The sequence below is a fragment of the Ascidiella aspersa genome, chromosome 2, assembly GCF_963924565.1.
Source record: "Ascidiella aspersa chromosome 2, kaAscAspe10.2, whole genome shotgun sequence".
NCBI classification, from domain to species: domain Eukaryota; kingdom Metazoa; phylum Chordata; class Ascidiacea; order Phlebobranchia; family Ascidiidae; genus Ascidiella; species Ascidiella aspersa.
Genome location: NC_139448.1, coordinates 14,790,912 through 14,808,742, shown reverse-complemented (window position 1 = coordinate 14,808,742; position 17,831 = coordinate 14,790,912). Strand labels below are relative to the sequence as shown.

General features: G+C 36.0%; 2 protein-coding genes across 2 annotated transcripts; one reads left to right on the top strand and one right to left on the bottom strand.

Annotated features, from left to right (window-relative positions):
- Positions 1 to 1,802: 1,802 nt before the first annotated feature.
- Positions 1,803 to 4,069, bottom strand: LOC146163891 (NADH dehydrogenase [ubiquinone] 1 alpha subcomplex subunit 12-like). Its single transcript, XM_083382221.1, has 3 exons — positions 3,876 to 4,069; positions 2,860 to 3,024; positions 1,803 to 2,295 (listed from the first exon to the last, which is right to left on the bottom strand). The coding sequence occupies exons 1-3, from the start codon at positions 4,010 to 4,012 to the stop codon at positions 2,133 to 2,135; spliced, it is 465 nt and encodes a 154-aa protein (XP_083238347.1). The 5' UTR covers positions 4,013 to 4,069; the 3' UTR covers positions 1,803 to 2,132.
- A 1,918-nt stretch (positions 4,070 to 5,987) lies between these two features.
- Positions 5,988 to 17,098, top strand: LOC146163890 (uncharacterized). Its single transcript, XM_083380621.1, has 10 exons — positions 5,988 to 6,188; positions 6,253 to 6,392; positions 12,377 to 12,494; positions 12,759 to 12,854; positions 12,947 to 13,052; positions 13,933 to 14,016; positions 14,297 to 15,112; positions 15,424 to 15,526; positions 15,854 to 15,931; positions 16,576 to 17,098. The coding sequence occupies exons 1-10, from the start codon at positions 6,131 to 6,133 to the stop codon at positions 16,702 to 16,704; spliced, it is 1,728 nt and encodes a 575-aa protein (XP_083236747.1). The 5' UTR covers positions 5,988 to 6,130; the 3' UTR covers positions 16,705 to 17,098.
- Positions 17,099 to 17,831: the final 733 nt, after the last annotated feature.

Here is a 17,831-nt window from a genome sequence, read left to right as displayed (position 1 = left end):
AAAACGGTGGGTTTACAAAATCCCGTAAAGAATCTATTGGCGCCGAAGGTGTCGGTAAAATGTAGTAAAAAACGCCTAAATAGAACAGTTCAAAGCGATCATTTTAATTGTCTTAAATTATAGCATCCAGGAAAAGCTGACGTATAAGCACCCAGTTAAAGAGAGGTTTTATTAAGACGAATTGTTCTAATTGTTTTTCTGTTAAGAACCCTCGCAAGGCAGTTTTTTATTTATGTTTATCAAAGCAGGTAGTGTCATTTACTGTCGTAATTATTGTGTGCGTTGAGTAAGTCTCATCGCTGAACCGTTCTTAATTTGTTTAACCTGTGGTACAACTATATCCAATTTTAAAACCAAGACGTTTTAATTTAGTTATAGATCAAGTTTGAAGATGGTAATGCGCAATTTTTTAATTCAATGTGGTCGTCGGAAAATAAATGGCTCTGCGCCGTCAGCACACGAGGCCAAGACTGCGGCGGCAAACTCAACACACGCTTTGGTCAGAAGATCGTTTTCCTTAAATGGCAATGCATCGGAAAAGAAGAATTCGCCAAGTACCTCGCGACCCCACAGCGTCAGCGCCTGTGAGGACTATTTCAGTGGGGCCAAGGGGGGCGAGAAAGGCTGGAACCCGTCGATGGCGGATGACGATCAGTTGAACGGACGGACGGACAAGAACTCAACCTTTCTCAAGTACGAGGAAGCGGGTTCGTACTCGCGAAGCGAAATGCTCTACGGGTCTTCCGAGTTCTGCCAGTCCGCCGTCGCCGCTCGCTGCCACAAAAATCAGGTGGGCAGCGCAAAGCGAATGATAAAGTCTGTTTTTGTGCTTACCTGGCAATTTGTCCTGACACTTTTCGGCATTCAGCACGATGTCGATTTGTGCCACCAGTGTGAAACGCGATCGGCCACCAAGATCAAGCGGCCTCGTTGCGCTTGCAAACCCGCGAAAGCAACGCCTATTTGGCGATGTTGCGTTTCTGTCACCTTGTGTGCGTTGGCGGCAGGTTACCTTTTGGCTAACTTGCGGATGTTGCTTCGCTGATCTAATTTTTACTTATCTTGAATTTTCTAAGTTATGAATGAGTTTTTATCGTCCTGTGTTAGGCGTGACAATAAAAGGTGTGAGATAAGACTTATACGACTGACTTGTCTGTTGTGGAGCTCGGGGACAAAAAACAATCTGCGACTTTTCGGTTTCTGCCATCGTTTAGAAGTAGTTTAAAACAAGTGGATACCGCCTGATAACCAGTGCTGAGTGCTAGTATAAGCCACCTCATCTTTCACATGACCCCACTGTCTCTATTTATATTCACGTTTGGTCAACAAACAGCAAGCTTATTTTCTATTCCAATTCAAAAGCTTAGTTTTGCTTGGTCAGTTTTCCTTCGTCAACGGGTAAAAATTAAATTTAGGGTAAAAATTAGCAAAGCACAAACCAAAGCATCGTTTTGACGCACGTCGTACGTATACCGCAGTGCTTTAGGCGTTTATAAAACGCTGCCTTCACGTAGAACAGATTGTGTTATATCAACTTCCGGCTGATTTACATAAAAAGCATTAGAAATAGGTAAACGTGAAACTAATAGATTTTATTGCATATCACATTGCGTTACTTTGCAGGTGCATTTTTTACTGCTTGCTTTAGACTTTAAATATTTTGTAGTCGGTGCCTAATTACCACAAATACCAGACATCGCCAATATATAAACAAGGTAGCAGGTCAATTAACCGAATATTATAGATCAAAATATTTTTTTACCGGCCGGCGTACCTAATGTTGGTGGATTAGGTCTATGTCATCCCTGTAAATCTATTGCTTTATTTCTTACTTGCTATTTTCGAAATGTTACAATAAAAAATACAACAATATACTAACTTGGTTATTGGGTTTATACCTTATACTTAGTTATCTATCTATATACTGTTTCTAAATTAGAGTCGGACTCATTTTTTCAGGTCGGAGTCGTACATGATTTGTTTCAGATGCGCCCGTGATATGTTAAAAAATATATACAGTCCTTTTCATTTCCACTTTTAGCTGATTTGAACACAATGTTACTGTTTCTTTATCTATAGTTTTATTTAACTTTCAAAAAGCAAAACAATGTAGAAGACAAAATTCCGACAAGCTATTGTGGCTTCCAAGATTCGATTTTGGGCCGTGTGGTGGAGTAGGGTACAAAACACTCCTTGGTTCCCGTAACTGTCCGCTTATGCTTTATCAAAAAGGGTCGATCGGTTGGAGGGACAACTGTTGGAGGGTCATCTGTCATGTGATGCAGCCAGCGATGCCTGAGAATAAAGAAAAACGTTTAGGACAACAGTTAGATTGCGGTTTTACTACTATACTATTCCTGTTTAAGTTTATGATGTTTCGGAATGAAATGACTGTTTTATTCATAATTACGTGGACACTACTCAGCATGGTCGATCAACAATAACTACCCATTTGGACTTTTAGGTGTGTAACAAACGCCTACTTCTGTTACATTTAATAGATTAAAATTTTAGGCTAAAGACACACATCTCTACAGTGCTACCTTAATAAATAGTGGCAGGCCAAAATTCTACGGTTAGGCGCATTGCACCAAAACATCTATAAGACGTCATCTTTATGGATACAAAACATGGCATGGCAACACAAAGGACACCTTTATCATGTTGACAGGTCCTTTCATCACATCACAACACCTATTTTACATATTTTAAAAATACATAACCCATAACAACAAACACACACACACACACACACCTTCAACATGAACATCAAAGGTTTTGTAGCACCTGGCATAAATATATTACACTTTGCAAAATTTCTCATGCCAAATGATAAAAAATAGAGCATAATGTACATACCATTCAGGTGTAACTTGGCTCGCGTTATAGTCCCATTTTTTTGCCCAAGTTTCTTTATTGTAATCAACCCATCGATTCCGTGCCACAAAATACCGGTTATTTTCATAATACTTGTTTCCAAGTTCATCAGTACCAACAAGTCTTCCATATTTAGGTTCATTAAACCTGAAATTAAAAGCAAAAAGAAAGCATTACAATGTGAGAAATTTTTGAAACATATTGTAAATTAAGAAAGAAAAAAAAAACAGACAAGCAATACATTGTCTACCAGTGTTGGAAATTTTGCCTTAAGTCAACTATTAAATTTAAGCCCACTAAGTCACTGTTTTTGATTGAATTATCATAGCAAAATTACTTTGCTAAGTATTTTGCTAAAATGATTTAAATTAACTTAAGTCATTGTGTTGAATAACTTGGCTTGAAATTAAGAATTGTTTTTTTACAACTTACTTAAAAAGTATTGCATGATATTGCTCATACATAACATAAATAAGTTTAATCAAACATAACATAAACAACTTTAATAAAAACGCCTCATTCTTTATGTGAATGACTTGATGGCGACTTGACTTGGACTAGGACTTGTATTTTTATACAAACGCTTGATTTGAACTCAAGTTGTTGATTAAAGGCATCCTAATCACATAGCTAATTATCTTCAGGTCAAACATTGGGTGTCCAAAAGGTCTGGAGAAAATCACCAATATGTGATATCTACTTAACGATTAATAATTGGTCAGGATTAATAAATCAAACAAGGGAAAAAGCCCAAGTTACTGTATATGTGACAGGGCTGACCAATGTGATTTGGGAGCTACATATGACCTAGTTTCATCCAACTTTTATGTTCACACAAAAGGTATATTGTAGTATATATATTCTATAGCATTATATATTGATTTAACAAATCACAGAGAAAACATATAAGTTTTTTGGTGAGAAACAAAGAGGTATATGTTTTCTGCTGGAAAACAACTTGGTTAAAAATTTAGGTTAAGTGTTAAGTCAAAACAAACCTTGCCCATTCAACAAAAAAACCTCTAAGAAGAGGAAAATAACCACCATCAGTAGCACGATAGTGTTTGATAGTTTTTATAGTTTCTTGCCATGGCACCACAAACTGACGATGTAGAAGTTTTACCAAATTACTCATGATGAATATACAGGTTTTATTTTCGTATTATTTTACATTGTTAAACACATAACCAAATACACTAGAAAATCAATACAAAAAAAAAACTAATTGGTAGCTTATAACAATCAACATACATAACATGAAACATAATTTTGTCAACACAACTTCGGACTAACCACTTATTAGTGGCTTTTAAAACTTTTACTAATTGAGGGTGGGTCAAGTAACTTGACCCACCCTCAACAAACGCTAACCCGCACCCTAACCCAAACAATATGCGTTGTGGTATGCGGCATTTGAAGAAAACTTTTTTTTTATTAATTTTCACGTACATAAGTGAAAGAGCGCCATGTTTTCTATCTTAATTAAGTCCAAACAATATATTTCAAAACACATGACTTAACAGATCACACCTATAAAACAAAAACGGGCGCTGGTCTAGAATCCTACCACAAGCGTCACAACGCACATTATTTGGTTTAGGGTGCGGGTTAGCGTTTTTGGTTAGGGTGGGTCAAGTATTATTATCAAATAATGAATAAAATAATACTTGACCCACCCACACCGAAACGCTAACTCGCACCCTAACCCAAATATTGTGTGTTGATTAATAATTGTGGTAGGATTGTAGACCAGCGCCCAAAAACGTTCTGTTCTAAGGGGTCAATGACAATGAGCAAAGGTGTATCTATTTATTTAAACCATATAGGAGCCAGCTATTAAAACTGTGAAACCTTGAAAGCCATTGATCCGTCGTAACTATTTTGTGCTTATGCGAACAAAAATGTCGGCCAAAAAAAATTAAAGTCATTATTTATTTTTTTATAATATAAATAATTTTACTTTATTTGTAAATTATGTTATTTGTTTAACTATGCCAGTAAATATTAATCTTCTAATTTCCCTAATCGAAAATTTAGTTAGTGCAGTAGTTTGCAAAATGTTTAAAGGCTGGTTCACACTAGACGCGTTAACGTCTAGCGTTGGCGTCTGGCGTCTAACGGCTAACGTCGTCCAGTTCACACATAACGCGTTGCCAGCTTAACGGCAAATTTCCTCGCTTCTAACCGAAAGCGTCAAAGTTGAAATATTTCAACTTTTCCGCAACCGAAAGCGTTAACGCTAGACGCGTCTAGTGTGAACCAGCCTTTAGTCACGTGTTTAAAATCGCACCAATCGCAAAGTCGAAAACCTCCCTCCTTTTTAAATCCATTTTAGACTTCACGGAAATTTTGATTTCGTTTTTTTATTGTTTTTAACAGTACCTGTGCTATATTAACCATCGAATTGTTAAGCTAGAAGGAGTCCATTTGCCTGGCTCGCTCGTTTACCGAACTTCGAAATTGGCACTACTGTATCCGGATCTGCAAAATTACAACAACGCACATTATTTGGGTTGGCGTTTGGGTGGGTCTAAGTGTTATTATATATATAAAACACTTTCTCAACCCTCACCCAAACAATGTGCGTTGCGGTAGGCGCTATTTCTAGACTGTTTTTTTTGGTAATTTCTACGTACATAACTGAACGAGTGCCAAAATTTTAATTGATTTTTTTAATGTAATTGAAGCATTTAAGGGAGTTATTGTAATTGAACTGAATTAATGTAATTGATCCAAATCTGGTTGACATTGTAAATTTTGAAGTTTAGCAACTCTGTATACCCCCAACTTCAGTTTTTAAAATTCAATAAATGGCTTGGCGCTGGTCTAGAATCCTATCACATTTCTGTCCGGGGGTTCATATTTCTAACAATATTTCGATTAGGGTAAGAGTTTGGGTTTGGGTAGGTCAAGTATGAATTCTATTTATTTTTTACATATTTATGCCTTCCGTGCAATTTCAATTTTGACAACTTGTTGTGTTAATTTAGTGTTAAAATAAATGTGGTAGGATTCTCCCACAACAAACATTGTTTGGGCAGGTTATGCAACATTAATAAATAACTACTAATCTATAGCCTCTTACCGAACTTTAAATTTTCAACTTAGCTGACTGGCTCATTCTTCCATATATAAAAATGGATTGGTTACCATACTTATTTCACAGGAAGGTAACTAACAGATAGCTGGCAAATAGCCTCTTCCAACTCTATTTGCAGATTTAAATTTTTTATGTTTTTCCAATACCGGAGCAATGTCAAGTACTGAACAGTTTACCAAAGAGCAACTTAAAAAGAAGCTTATTGCCTATGGTTTGTGTTGTGTAATATTATATGTTTATGTGCTATTTTTAATAAAATAAATTGTATTTTATAGGCATTGACCTTCCTGCAAAAGGAGCAAAAAAATGGGAGTATGTTGATTTATTCAACAGTCAAGTCTCTGTAAATTCACGTCAATTTTCTTCTGACGAAGAAGTGCAAGTTACATCATCTTCTAGCAAAAGATCCAAACGGGTACAGTCTATAGCAGTTGTTCTTAACCTTTTATCAGCCGCATCCCCCTTTGGTAACTTTTCTATGCCTTGCGCAATCCAAACTGGATTTGAATCCAATTTTGCCGTTTATATCAGTTAATTAGAACCGACCGTGAAAGGTTGCGGCTAATTTTACATGCACGAGTGGCAAGTTAGGATTAGGGCACGTAACAGTGGCGAAAAAACTAGCTTGTAATGCCAGGTGCAGAGATGTCGCATTTCCTTAAATATATACAGTAAGTTGCAAAAGTAACATCGTTTCGAAAAACGTATAAAATGTGTTACAGAGTTACTCAAGGTCAACTTTAGGCCAATGTTGTGAGTTTACGCCACAGGGTTGAGTTATGCACAGTGTACATACGCTAGTGAAAAGTTTAGGTTAAGGCCTGTCTCTGTTGCAAAACATTTGTAGTGCTTTCAAGAAGTACAATGTCAGCGTGTTTTCGGACGACCAATTACTTACCATAGTCTTCGCACCTAATCATTAAGTGTCTATCAAATGGTTTTGGGCGAGTGGCTAACGTGTAACGCCACCCAGTCGGGTTCAGAAATTGCCATTTTTTAAAAGCGTCAATTTGCAAAAGTAAAGCTCTATTGAAAAACGTGCTGGCCTTGAACAAAATACGCTACAGGGTTGCTCAAGGTAAACTTGAGACCAACATTCAGCGAGGTTAGCACAATGTAATTGTTAAGTAACAGTAATGCATTTGTGTGTCAAAAATATATATGAAAATGCCTTTATGGGCAAGTGCAGTCAGATGCCAGTATATATATATATATATATATATATATATATTAATCTTTCAAATATGGCAGTGCACTACCGTAAAACTTTGTGTAGTATTGTTTATGTGTGTACATATCTAGAAGTTGCCAACAGGTATTAGGCAGAAAGAACATGTATCCAATACCAGAGAGTGAGGGAACTGAAGATATTGTTTCAAGTTCAATGTTGACTAATAATAAAGAAAATCAACCTCAAGGTATGAATTTTATCCAATGAAAGTTTACATTAAGTATTTCGGTAGACAGTAAGGTTTCAATATGTTGTTTCTTCTGTGTAGTTCAGGCTTATTTGAGATCGGATGTAGAAAATGAACAGAGTGTTGGCAGAAGAATGCCTACTTTCTGGCACAGTGATAGTATTCACAGTGAAGATTATACAACAACAATTAATGAGGTGCATACACGTTGAAAATGTAACACCGTAACATCCTAGTTAAGTTTGCACCCATTCAAGTTTGCAAAAAATGATCACAAAATCTAGATCCACATTTTTCTGCAATTTATGGAAATATTCTGCCCTACCAAATTGTTTTTCAATAATGTGCTTTGAAAACCAACTCATAGATTTCCAGTCGTTATGAACGTCATGGACAGAGTAATGAAGTTTCATTTGTTCTGTGACAGTTGTTCCCATACAATTTATAAAAACTCAAAAGTTTTTTTACAAGTCGTTACAATACAACTACCTGTAGCAAGCGATACATACCTTGATCTGGTAATCAAAAAAGGATAAAAACGGCAGTTAACGAGGGCAATCTTGCAAACAATAAGTTAGCCACATTGCAAAGAGTGTGATCATGTTGTGGTAAGGTTTGGTTTTTTATCCACTTTAATCTGTCTTTATAAACCACTATTATTCAGTGACCTTTTGTTTGTCATATTGTCATTTCCACTCCACTAAATCTATCCAGAGAAATAAAATTTAACGAAAAAAATGCTTAGAGAAATAACTATTTCCTACTCCTCTAGAACGTTTTATTGCTCATCGAATATTAAATACGTAGGGCTTTTTACCACATGCATTTGGTTATTTTTTGTTGTAGTTGTGCAAAAGTATGTAAAAGCCTTTAAATGAAATTAATTACCTTTAGGTGTTGAAGATAACCTTTTTGTTATGGATGGCTAAATTAAAACCCTCAGTGGGATTGAAAACAATTACAAATTTTTACTTATGGGCATTTGCCGGGTGAGTGGGTGTCAAATCAGCACTCTTCTGGACTCTGGAGCAAATTGCACTTGCGCGAGCACAAAATTGCATGGCTTTTTTTATGAAAACAAACTAGTTATATATAGGTTTAGTTTTAAGTTCATTTGCAAGCAAGTAAATCTTGAATGCCCAAATAAAGCACATCAAATATATACAAAATTACACAAGTTGGGATATTCATAAGATTTACATGTATATATTTAATATATACTTTAAATCAGGGTTTCCCAAACTGTGGTCCGCAGACCATTGGTGGTCCACGACGACTGCCGAGGTGGTCCGCGGCGCTATGACAAGAAATTCAAAAGTCACACATATACGTTGTACAGTATAGGCTACGTACCTTTTCAATATTGGCCACAGTTTTTCTTACTTGTTGCGCGAAGATTGTAAAAAGTTGGTTGTGACGCAGATATGAGAAACGAAGTGCGGTTATAGGATAAGTTAATTGTGTAATTATACTGCCATTAAATTAGTTGTTAACTTCAGTAACTTAACTTTAATTGTATTGCGGTCCGCGAAAACACAGATTTACAAATAGTGGTCCGTGGTCCAAAAAAGTTTGGGAAACCCTGCTTTAAACAATGTACAATTTTAGTTCTGCAGTTGGTTGAGCTTTATCATACCTTAAGTCGACACATGTATTTAATATTATTAAACTTAATAGTGGTTCTTACCCACAGTCAGGAACATCTTAGGTTAAAAGAATATCAGGGCAACAAAAGGTCCTTAACTAGGTTGTTCAGCTATTTTACCTCTGGACATAATTTGCGCTAAATTTTAAATCTTTGTTTTACTTTTTACTTGCTTTGTTTATAATCATAGTTTATTTTGCTCAACCACAGTTATACCAGCCCATTCATCTTATGTTTTTTCATTTAAAAAAGCCTGTATTTTCAAGTGTATATACATAAATTATAACATTTTTGTCTTTTTGCTTGTGGGTAATTCCATGTCAAAGCAACCAACCTATTTAACCCATATGTTTTCAAAATTGCTCAAATTTTGTACATGTGTAGAGTTTTCCATCCTGATTACAATAAACTTTATTTTACCAAAATTTTTTGAGGGGTTAAAAAGTTATGCTGTTTTGAAATATTGGGCATTCTGTGCTCGCTGAACCGTGAAACTCATTGATTTTTACTCATGCAAAGTTCAATCTAGCATAACTTTTTAATGGATTGGAGTTTTACTTTAAAATTAAGTTTATTTAAAAGATAATAACCTAATGTTAGATTTGTTACATTGTTTTGTTGTTTCAGCTCTAAGGTCAGAGGTCAAGTGCAGGTCAAACTAATGTGTATTTTAAAAATCAGTGAAGCGGAACCCAATTTAGAAGCGAAATATCTCAAAAGCGTTGACTTAAATTTTTTTGTGTAAGGTGTCTATGGAGAGCTTATTCCAAGTACTTTCATTTAAACCAGGTTTCATTGCTCCTTTCAAGGGATACCACTGTCATATGAGCTGTGTAACATGACCGTCTAAAAAATAGCATTTTGGTTCGAATTACAAATTTATTTCAATACAAAGTCTGAATTACATTATTTTTTCAACTACTAAACTGTGACATTTGTTTTTTAAATAAATTAATTTCTCAACATATTTTTTGTTTTTAAAATGTTTATGAAGAATATACTCCTCCAAATACTTTTTTAAAACATGGGTAGATAAAGTCCATTGTATCATATTTTTGTGAATTGTTTATCTAAAATTATCGAAAAAGTACTCATCAAGTTATTGAAAACCCAGTTAATGAAGAAGAGTTTAGTGCTTGTAGTGTTGGTTTACACACTAATGTGGATTCTGACTGCCATAAACTAACTATGGTAAAAGAATATCGGCCTATTCTATTTGCTAAACTATCTAAATTGTTGTTATTAATAAGAGCAAACTTATTGCAAAAAGAAAATTTGCTTGTATCACCATGCTTTGTCCTAAATAAATATGATCTGCCTCAAAAAGTCTGCTGCAATCCATTTAAATCACATAAAACAAATATTATGGCTAAATTACAAAAAATACAACTTGATTTTTCACAAAAAACTAAGCAAAATAATTTAAAGCTTATCCCTGGACAAAAAATTCTAGTAATTGCAAAACAAAACTAAAATTAATTTGTAGTGAAAATGAAAGCATTTCATCGGAATCGTCAATTGATACGAATGTTAGTGTAGCTGCCTCTAACACTAGTGACAACAGCGATTTATATCTTTCCACAAGTCAGCTTAACACAAGCCGACATGTGATTAGTCAATCCCATTAAAACTTCATAGCCTATCATCCAGCAAGATTGTATATAGAAAAAGGAAATTGGGCTCTATTTATCAAGATTTGAAGAAGAGGTTTTCAACTGCTCTTCCACACTTGGAAACTACTAATAGAGAAGAGAAGGCAAAATTATTGTAAATATGCAAAAAGCCAAAGATTTTGACAAACTAATGGATAAAATTCAAACCAAACTGGTTACAGAAGAATCCTACTCAGCAAAAGTTCAACTTCTAACCTTTTCTCCAGACTCTTGGTCTAGAAAAAAAAGTTTCAGAATTTTTTGGAGTGCCAGAAAATATGATGCGTACAGCAAAGAATTTTTTAAAATTTACGAAAGTCCAAAAAAAATGTACACCAAAAGAGAAAACCATTGCCAGCAGGAAACATAGAAAGAAGCTGTGCTGAATCTGTGGCAATGACAACACACGTATAACGCCAGGAATTAACGACAAAGTTAGTGTTGCAACTAAAGTATATGAACAGAAGAGGTTAATACTGTCTACATTAAAGGAGTTGTATCTTGTGTTTAAGAATAAAGCATGGTGATACAAGCAAATTTTATCCTTCAAATTTTTCTTATAATAAGGCTCTTATTAATAGCAACGATTTATCTTTTATAGATAGTTCAGCAAATAGAATATACCCACATTCTTTTACCATAGTTAATCTGTGGCAGTCAGAATCCTCATTAGTGTGTAACTGCGAGCACTAAACTCTTCATTAGCTGGATTTTTAATAACTGGATGAGTACTTTTTCGACAATTTTAGATAAACAATTCACAAAACTACAGAAATTTCCATTTGTAATAAAAAAAAAATTTGTAATAAAAAAAACATGATATAATGCACTTTATCCACCCATGTTTTAAAAAAGTATTTGGAGTATACTTCCATAAACATTTTAAGAATAAAATATATATTGTGAAAATAAATTTATTTGAAAACAAATGTCACAGTTTAGTAGTTGAAAAAATAATGTAATTCAGACTTTGTATTGAAATAAATTTGTAATTCGAACCAAAATGCTATTTTTTAGACGGTCATGTTACACAGCTCATATGACAGTGGTATCCCTTGAAAGGAGCAATGAAACCTGGTTTAAATGAAAGTACTTGGAATAAGCTCTCCATAGACACCTTAACACAAAAATTTAAGTCAACGCTTTTGAGATATTCCGCGTTTAAATTGGGTTCCGCTTCACTGATTTAAAAAAAGACAAATATTCAACCTCTGCATGACCTCTGACCTTCAGCCTCAAATGTCATAAAAATCTAAGCAATAGGACCTTAAATTATTATCTTTTAAATAAACTTAATTTCAAACACAAACTCAATCCATCACAAAGATACAAGATGTTGAAGTTGACATAGCTAAAAATCAATGAATTTCATGGTTGACCGAGCACAAATTACCCCAAATTTTAAAATAACATAACTTTTTTACCCCTCAACCAATTTTGACAAAATAAAGTTTTTAATGATCTGGCTGAAAAACTCCACAAGTATGGCAAATATAAAAGAAATCCAAGGTGTAGTGGTTAAAATTTTCCTTTTTTCTGGTTGCTTTGACATGGAATTACCCTTGTGAGACACTGAATATATTATGCCAGTTTGCAAATGTTTTGCATCAGAAAAGTCCCCCGAAAATAAGGAATATAAGTGTTATAAAGCGAATGAGTTGAATATTTTTAACCTACTTTACAGAAATCAAAGGTTCTGAACAGCAATGAAAGTTCTGTTAAAGATGAATTAAGTTCCTTGACTAATCAACAACTATCTGCAAGGCTAAAGGAACTTGGAATACAACATGGTCCAGTTGGAGGTAAGGCAAATAACACATGAGAAAATAAAAATTGTTGAACTGTCCTTCATTTGTGCTACATCTCAATGTTTGTACATATTTGCCTAAAACACTTGTTACCCCAATGCCAATTATTTTTCCTGGTAAATTATATAAAAATAATACTATGTTTTTTTGCCATGCTTCCCAGTTGAGTATATGTTTTTTTTTTGCATTGAAAAGTACCTAGACCTAACCAACATTTTCCTTGCAAATGCTCAATTAACCCTCTCGTTCTTTTTCAAGCTTCAACAAGATCTGTCTATATAAAAAAAATTGAAAAAGTTCTACAAACTCCTGTGCAAAAAGAGGTGGAAGAACAGCAAGAATATAGTGATGAAGGTATTTGTTAACTAAGAATTATTGCTAATTTAAGACAAAGCAAAACTAAATATATCTGGTATATAATTGTGCATGTTTTATATATTTTTCAGAAGAAGCTGAAATGGAAATTCCAACTGTGCCTGTAACTAGAAGCTCAAGTAGACGCCGGACAATGCAAATATCGGACATACAGCCTCAAGTGTCCACTAGAAGGAGGTTTGTCTGTGTTGTGTGAAAGTTACAAAGTGTGAAATCTTAAGTTACGGGTTGTGTACCCTTGCAAATAAACTTTATTTTTAAGCTTATAATGAAAATATTTAGCATGAGTCATTCCGTACGTTCGCCCATTCAAACGATCTCCAGCACAAAAATAAGGTATTTAAGCACTTGCACAACACATTGAAACTGTTTAATTGTTTCAACCAGTTTACTGAAGTTCATGTTTCTTGATCAAGATTTCAGTGTAATACATAATAAATATTCCCTGGTGTGGTTTGGGTGAGAAAAATGTTGTATTCCAACTTCCAAGACTGTGTGGCACATAATAAAGACACAAAACCAGAAGTATTATACTTATGATTGTAACTAAAGTATAACTTTGTACTAGTGTTGTAAACAAGTCATTTTAAGTCCCATCAAGTCATTTGTATAATAACTTAAGTCCAAGTCAAGTCTTTCTTAATAACTAACAAGTCAATTCCTTGTCATAAAAATTACACTTTCCCGTCCTATTAATTATGAGCAATACCTCAACTAAAACGAAATATATATACAGCAAACAAATTGGTTTATGTGCAAATATTAGGATAAATAACCAAATTTTATTTGAAAACACTTCATTTAACCAAAGTCATTTGTTTAAAAGACCGAAGTCAAATCAAGTCATTTCAAAACAATGACTTAAGTGCAATTAAGTCAAGTCATTACCACACTGCTTTATACCAATAAACCGTTTTATCTGCACTGTTTGCTGTGTTTTTACTCCACTGTAGTTTATAGTGTTTTTAGTGATGTTTTTATTGATTTATCGGGATTAGCACTTAAATAGAAAACGGCAAACCTTCTAATTAAAAGAAATTATTTTTGGTGTGTGCAGCACCAGTGCAACAAATAGACGAAGGACGATGGCACAAATTTCTCAAGAGGAAACACTTCTAAGTACACAGTCGGCGTCAACGCTGTAAGTATTGGGTTAAATTTTGTTTTTTGTTTCTTGTTTCGTAAAGCTACAGTAGAAACGTGCATACCTCTGGCGCATTCAAGTCCACAACAAAGGCTTCGCTGACCTGTCAAATATCTGATGTGCTGTTTACAACCTTTAGAAGCTACCAGCGATTTTATTCAAATGACAATTGATATCACAACTTACGTGTTATTTTCGCACCTGGCGTGCCAATGTGCCCCCGCCCAATAATCAGGAAGTTAGTGCAATAAAGCTATACACCAGAAATTTCCTATAGCTGCCGGTCAACGCCCAACCTCGCCTTCATACCCGTTGCCCAACCGTCAGGTAGAAATGCGAAAAAAGATGGCGAAGGCAAGCGCAAACAGCCACCCGTGCCACTGGCCAAACAGCTGCTGGCGCCCTCCTGCAATGGCAAGCCAGCCCAGTGCGAGCTCACGCCCTCCTGGGTAAACGTGTCGCTGTCCGAATGCGGTGAAGCCAGTCGGGAGCCGGAAACTTTTGCGCTCGAGAAGTTAAGCGACAACGAGGAGCCGTTCGATGTTGTCGAAGACGACGCATTAGCCGCAACCGTGGTCAGTTTCGGCGGCGAAAGTGCCGACGACGTGACGGCCGTCGAAAAAACGCTTCTGAATCACTCGGCGATGTCGGTGAGACGCAGCAACGTCTCGGTCACGTTGCCACCGCCGCCGATGAGCGAACCACGAGTCAAGGTAAAGGAGAAGACGCGCAAGTCGGTTCATACCCCCTCTTCTGTCGCTAAAGTCCCGTTTAGCCCCAACTTTGCCGCCCACGCTCGCACCTCTACTGTGCGTCCGGAATCGTTTGCTTCTCCCAGCGTCGGATCGGCCGGGTACGCCAAGAGGGTCCAGTTGATATGGTACGAGTTTCAGGGGCTCTGCTTCGGCGGGCGTGTTTTTGCTGTCTTCACACACGCGAAGCTGCGGCTGCCCGACCTTTACTTTTACCACAATTGTGCCGTTTCGTCTCTCTTGGGGGTGTTTTGGTGTTGTACAGCACACTTTATTTGCACTGCTCGCGTTTCAAAGCACAATGCTGATTTTGAGGTTTACAAAACTACAAAATATTTTTTGTAAATGCTATTTCAGATTATTTGTTTAATTGTTTTCGATTCTGTGGTTTTGAATGCTGTCATTTTGTTGGGTGTTTCCTCATCACGTTATTTCTTTACACTCACATTTTGTTTGGTGTGGAAATTCACACTTTGTAAGGTTTTCGAACTGGTTTGTTCGTTTCTATTTGGAACCAATGTGATAAAAAAAATCCTAAATTGAATTTTAAATCATGTCGCAAAGTTGCCTTTTTGTTTAGTTTGCTAGCTTGTAAATGCAACTGTAAAGCTATAGTCGCTGAACTGTTCTAAACACTGTCGGTATTTTGCAGCAGCAGTGCCACCCGACGTCGGCCTTTGCGATCAACCAGATTGTCGCAAACTACCAAGCCAGCGAGTCCCGCCAAACCCGATCTGCCTGCCGAATCAAACGTGGTAAGTGGGGCGCATGCAAAGTTTAACGTTGTTGAAGTTTCGATCGTGTCATCACAACGACCAGTACACGTAACATAACGAACCTTATAAATATGGTTATGTTGTGTTAGATCAGGTGCTCTTAACGTTTTATGCTTCGTGGCCCCCTTTGATAAGCTCTCAACCCTCGTGGCCGCCTGCTTATAATAAATACCTAGCATTGTATTTAGGTATTTCCACTTGTTTTTCGTGGGCCACGGTTGAGAAACCCTGTGTTAGATGTTGTGAACCGTTGATATGTTATCGCGATGCAGTTTTATAAAAATTAACCGCTGAACATGTTTTCAGGAGCACAAAGTGGAAACAGATGGAAAGCCGGAAGAAACAGTTACGTCAGATCGACGCTGGCTCCCATTTTGGGTTCAGGTACTTCTAATTTAGATAATTTATGCTTTAATTGTAACATGAGAAACAGTCTATATTACTTCCCCGTTTCTGTGCAGCTGTATTGTATTAACCTTTTACTATACGCTTACACACCGAAGCGTATTCAGAAATCCATAAGAGCCGTTCGGAGTTTTCAAGTAAGAGTATTCTCCCATTTTCCGTAGAACGTAATAAATAATGACATCATAAAATTGTGAATATAATGACGTCATAAAAGGGAAAAAATCAAGGAAACAGTCAAACTAATGGCCAGCGAAAACGAACACGTGCGTCGTCAACGTTTCACCAGGCATCAGCTGCCAAACCGCTCAGTATGCAATCGTTAACTTCTGTTGGAAACCTAAACCAAGACCATGAATTATGTGGCATTTATTTTGGCACATTCATAATTCCACCATTCGCAGCGCAGTTTTCTAAGTTTCATGCAAGGGAATACGCTAAATTACAGGCAAGTCTTATGCCACCTGCAATCCCAAACGAAGATCGTTTATCCCGGGTGTTATTATGGCACGCTTATCGCAACATCTGTACCGCAGATGTGTGCAAAGTCAGCAAAAATCCAAAACCCCGAACCCCCGCCATTGGCCTTGCTTTCGCTAACTTGAAATATTATTTTTTTACAGATCCTGGTTACCCTCTGTTTGGCCGTATTCTTCTACCTCGTCTTTCAATACATGGAATCTAACCCGAGCCCACCGTTTCTGTCGAGCGATAGCGGTGGTGAAGCGCAGCAGCAGCAGCAACAACAGTAGCCGTAGTAAAGTGGTAGCAAAGTCAAAAGGAGTGGCTTTTATGTTGCTTGGTTTGATCGCAGAAATTTCGCGTTTGTGTGGAACCGCACCTCTTCATCTGCACAACTTGTTGCGAATTTGTTTGCTCGCGTTTAAACAGAAGGTTGAATGTATTTTTCTACTCGCTTCTCTGGAAATTGCTACTTGTACTGCCTGTTGTGCCACCGATTCTTAAACGTTTACCAAGTCTGCCTTAACAAACCTTTTGCTTTGTTTTCGTTTTCCTATTTTGTAAATTTTTTGTGTACTTAGTTTCTTATGTTGTCAAAAGACGTTTTTTGCCACCTCTGACAAAAACAAGTCGTGGTATTTGTCTCTTTAAATGTAGCCTTATTTAATATCAGAAACGTCTGGAAGTTTGAAGAGTACCATGTTTAAGTACTATTGTTTACAGTTTGCTCACCTAAATGTTTCGATATTCTTAAAGTTCCTAAGTAACTTTTTTTAGTTTCACCTAGATATATTAACCTTAGCCACGTACAATCTAGTCGGTGAATTCGTTAAAATACCAAGTGTATTTCGTTGAAAGTGTATTAAGGGTTATGTTTGTTACCAAGCGATATTATTCGATTGATTACTGATTTATATAACCGCATATTTTGTTCTCGTATGCGATATGAACGAGTTCTAGGATTAAAATGTTGTTTTGCAAAGATGTGTTTCTTATTTCAAATAGGTTTGGTTTTGTATTTTCAACCTGTGCAAAAAATAAACAGCGGAAGCGTTTGTATCAGGATAGTTATAACGTTTTTGAATTGATTTTGCATATTGAAAATTCTTTAAAAAACAATATGTATTTGCGAAAGGATTTTAATTGATTTTAAGTCTAGCTTAACTCATGTGTTTAAAAAAGCTCGTTAGAAAAACAGATTTTCCAAATATTTTTTGATGCTATTGACCATGCATTAATATTGTTTTAATTTACCTTTTAATATCCAATATTAGTCAAAAATTTTTAAATTTTTATGTCAAAACATAATCACCCTAATTATTACAGTTGGTAAACTTAATATTAAATTTGACAGCACTCTAAATCAGGGGTTCTTAAACTTTTTTTACCGCGGACCCCTAAACTTTTGTTTCATCTC

Excerpts from the sequence above, each read along its gene's own strand:
- LOC146163891 (XM_083382221.1), bottom strand. The coding sequence starts at position 4,012 with ATGAGTAATTTGGTAAAACTTCTACATCGTCAGTTTGTGGTGCCATGG. Across the intron at positions 3,025-3,875 it reads TTTTTTGTTGAATGGGCAAG|GTTTAATGAACCTAAATATG; the intron begins GTTTGTTTTGAC and ends TTTTAATTTCAG. Across the intron at positions 2,296-2,859 it reads AGCCAAGTTACACCTGAATG|GCATCGCTGGCTGCATCACA; the intron begins GTATGTACATTA and ends CTTTATTCTCAG.
- LOC146163890 (XM_083380621.1), top strand. The coding sequence starts at position 6,131 with ATGTCAAGTACTGAACAGTTTACCAAAGAGCAACTTAAAAAGAAGCTT. Across the intron at positions 12,855-12,946 it reads GCAAGAATATAGTGATGAAG|AAGAAGCTGAAATGGAAATT; the intron begins GTATTTGTTAAC and ends TATATTTTTCAG. Across the intron at positions 14,017-14,296 it reads ACACAGTCGGCGTCAACGCT|CTGCCGGTCAACGCCCAACC; the intron begins GTAAGTATTGGG and ends AATTTCCTATAG.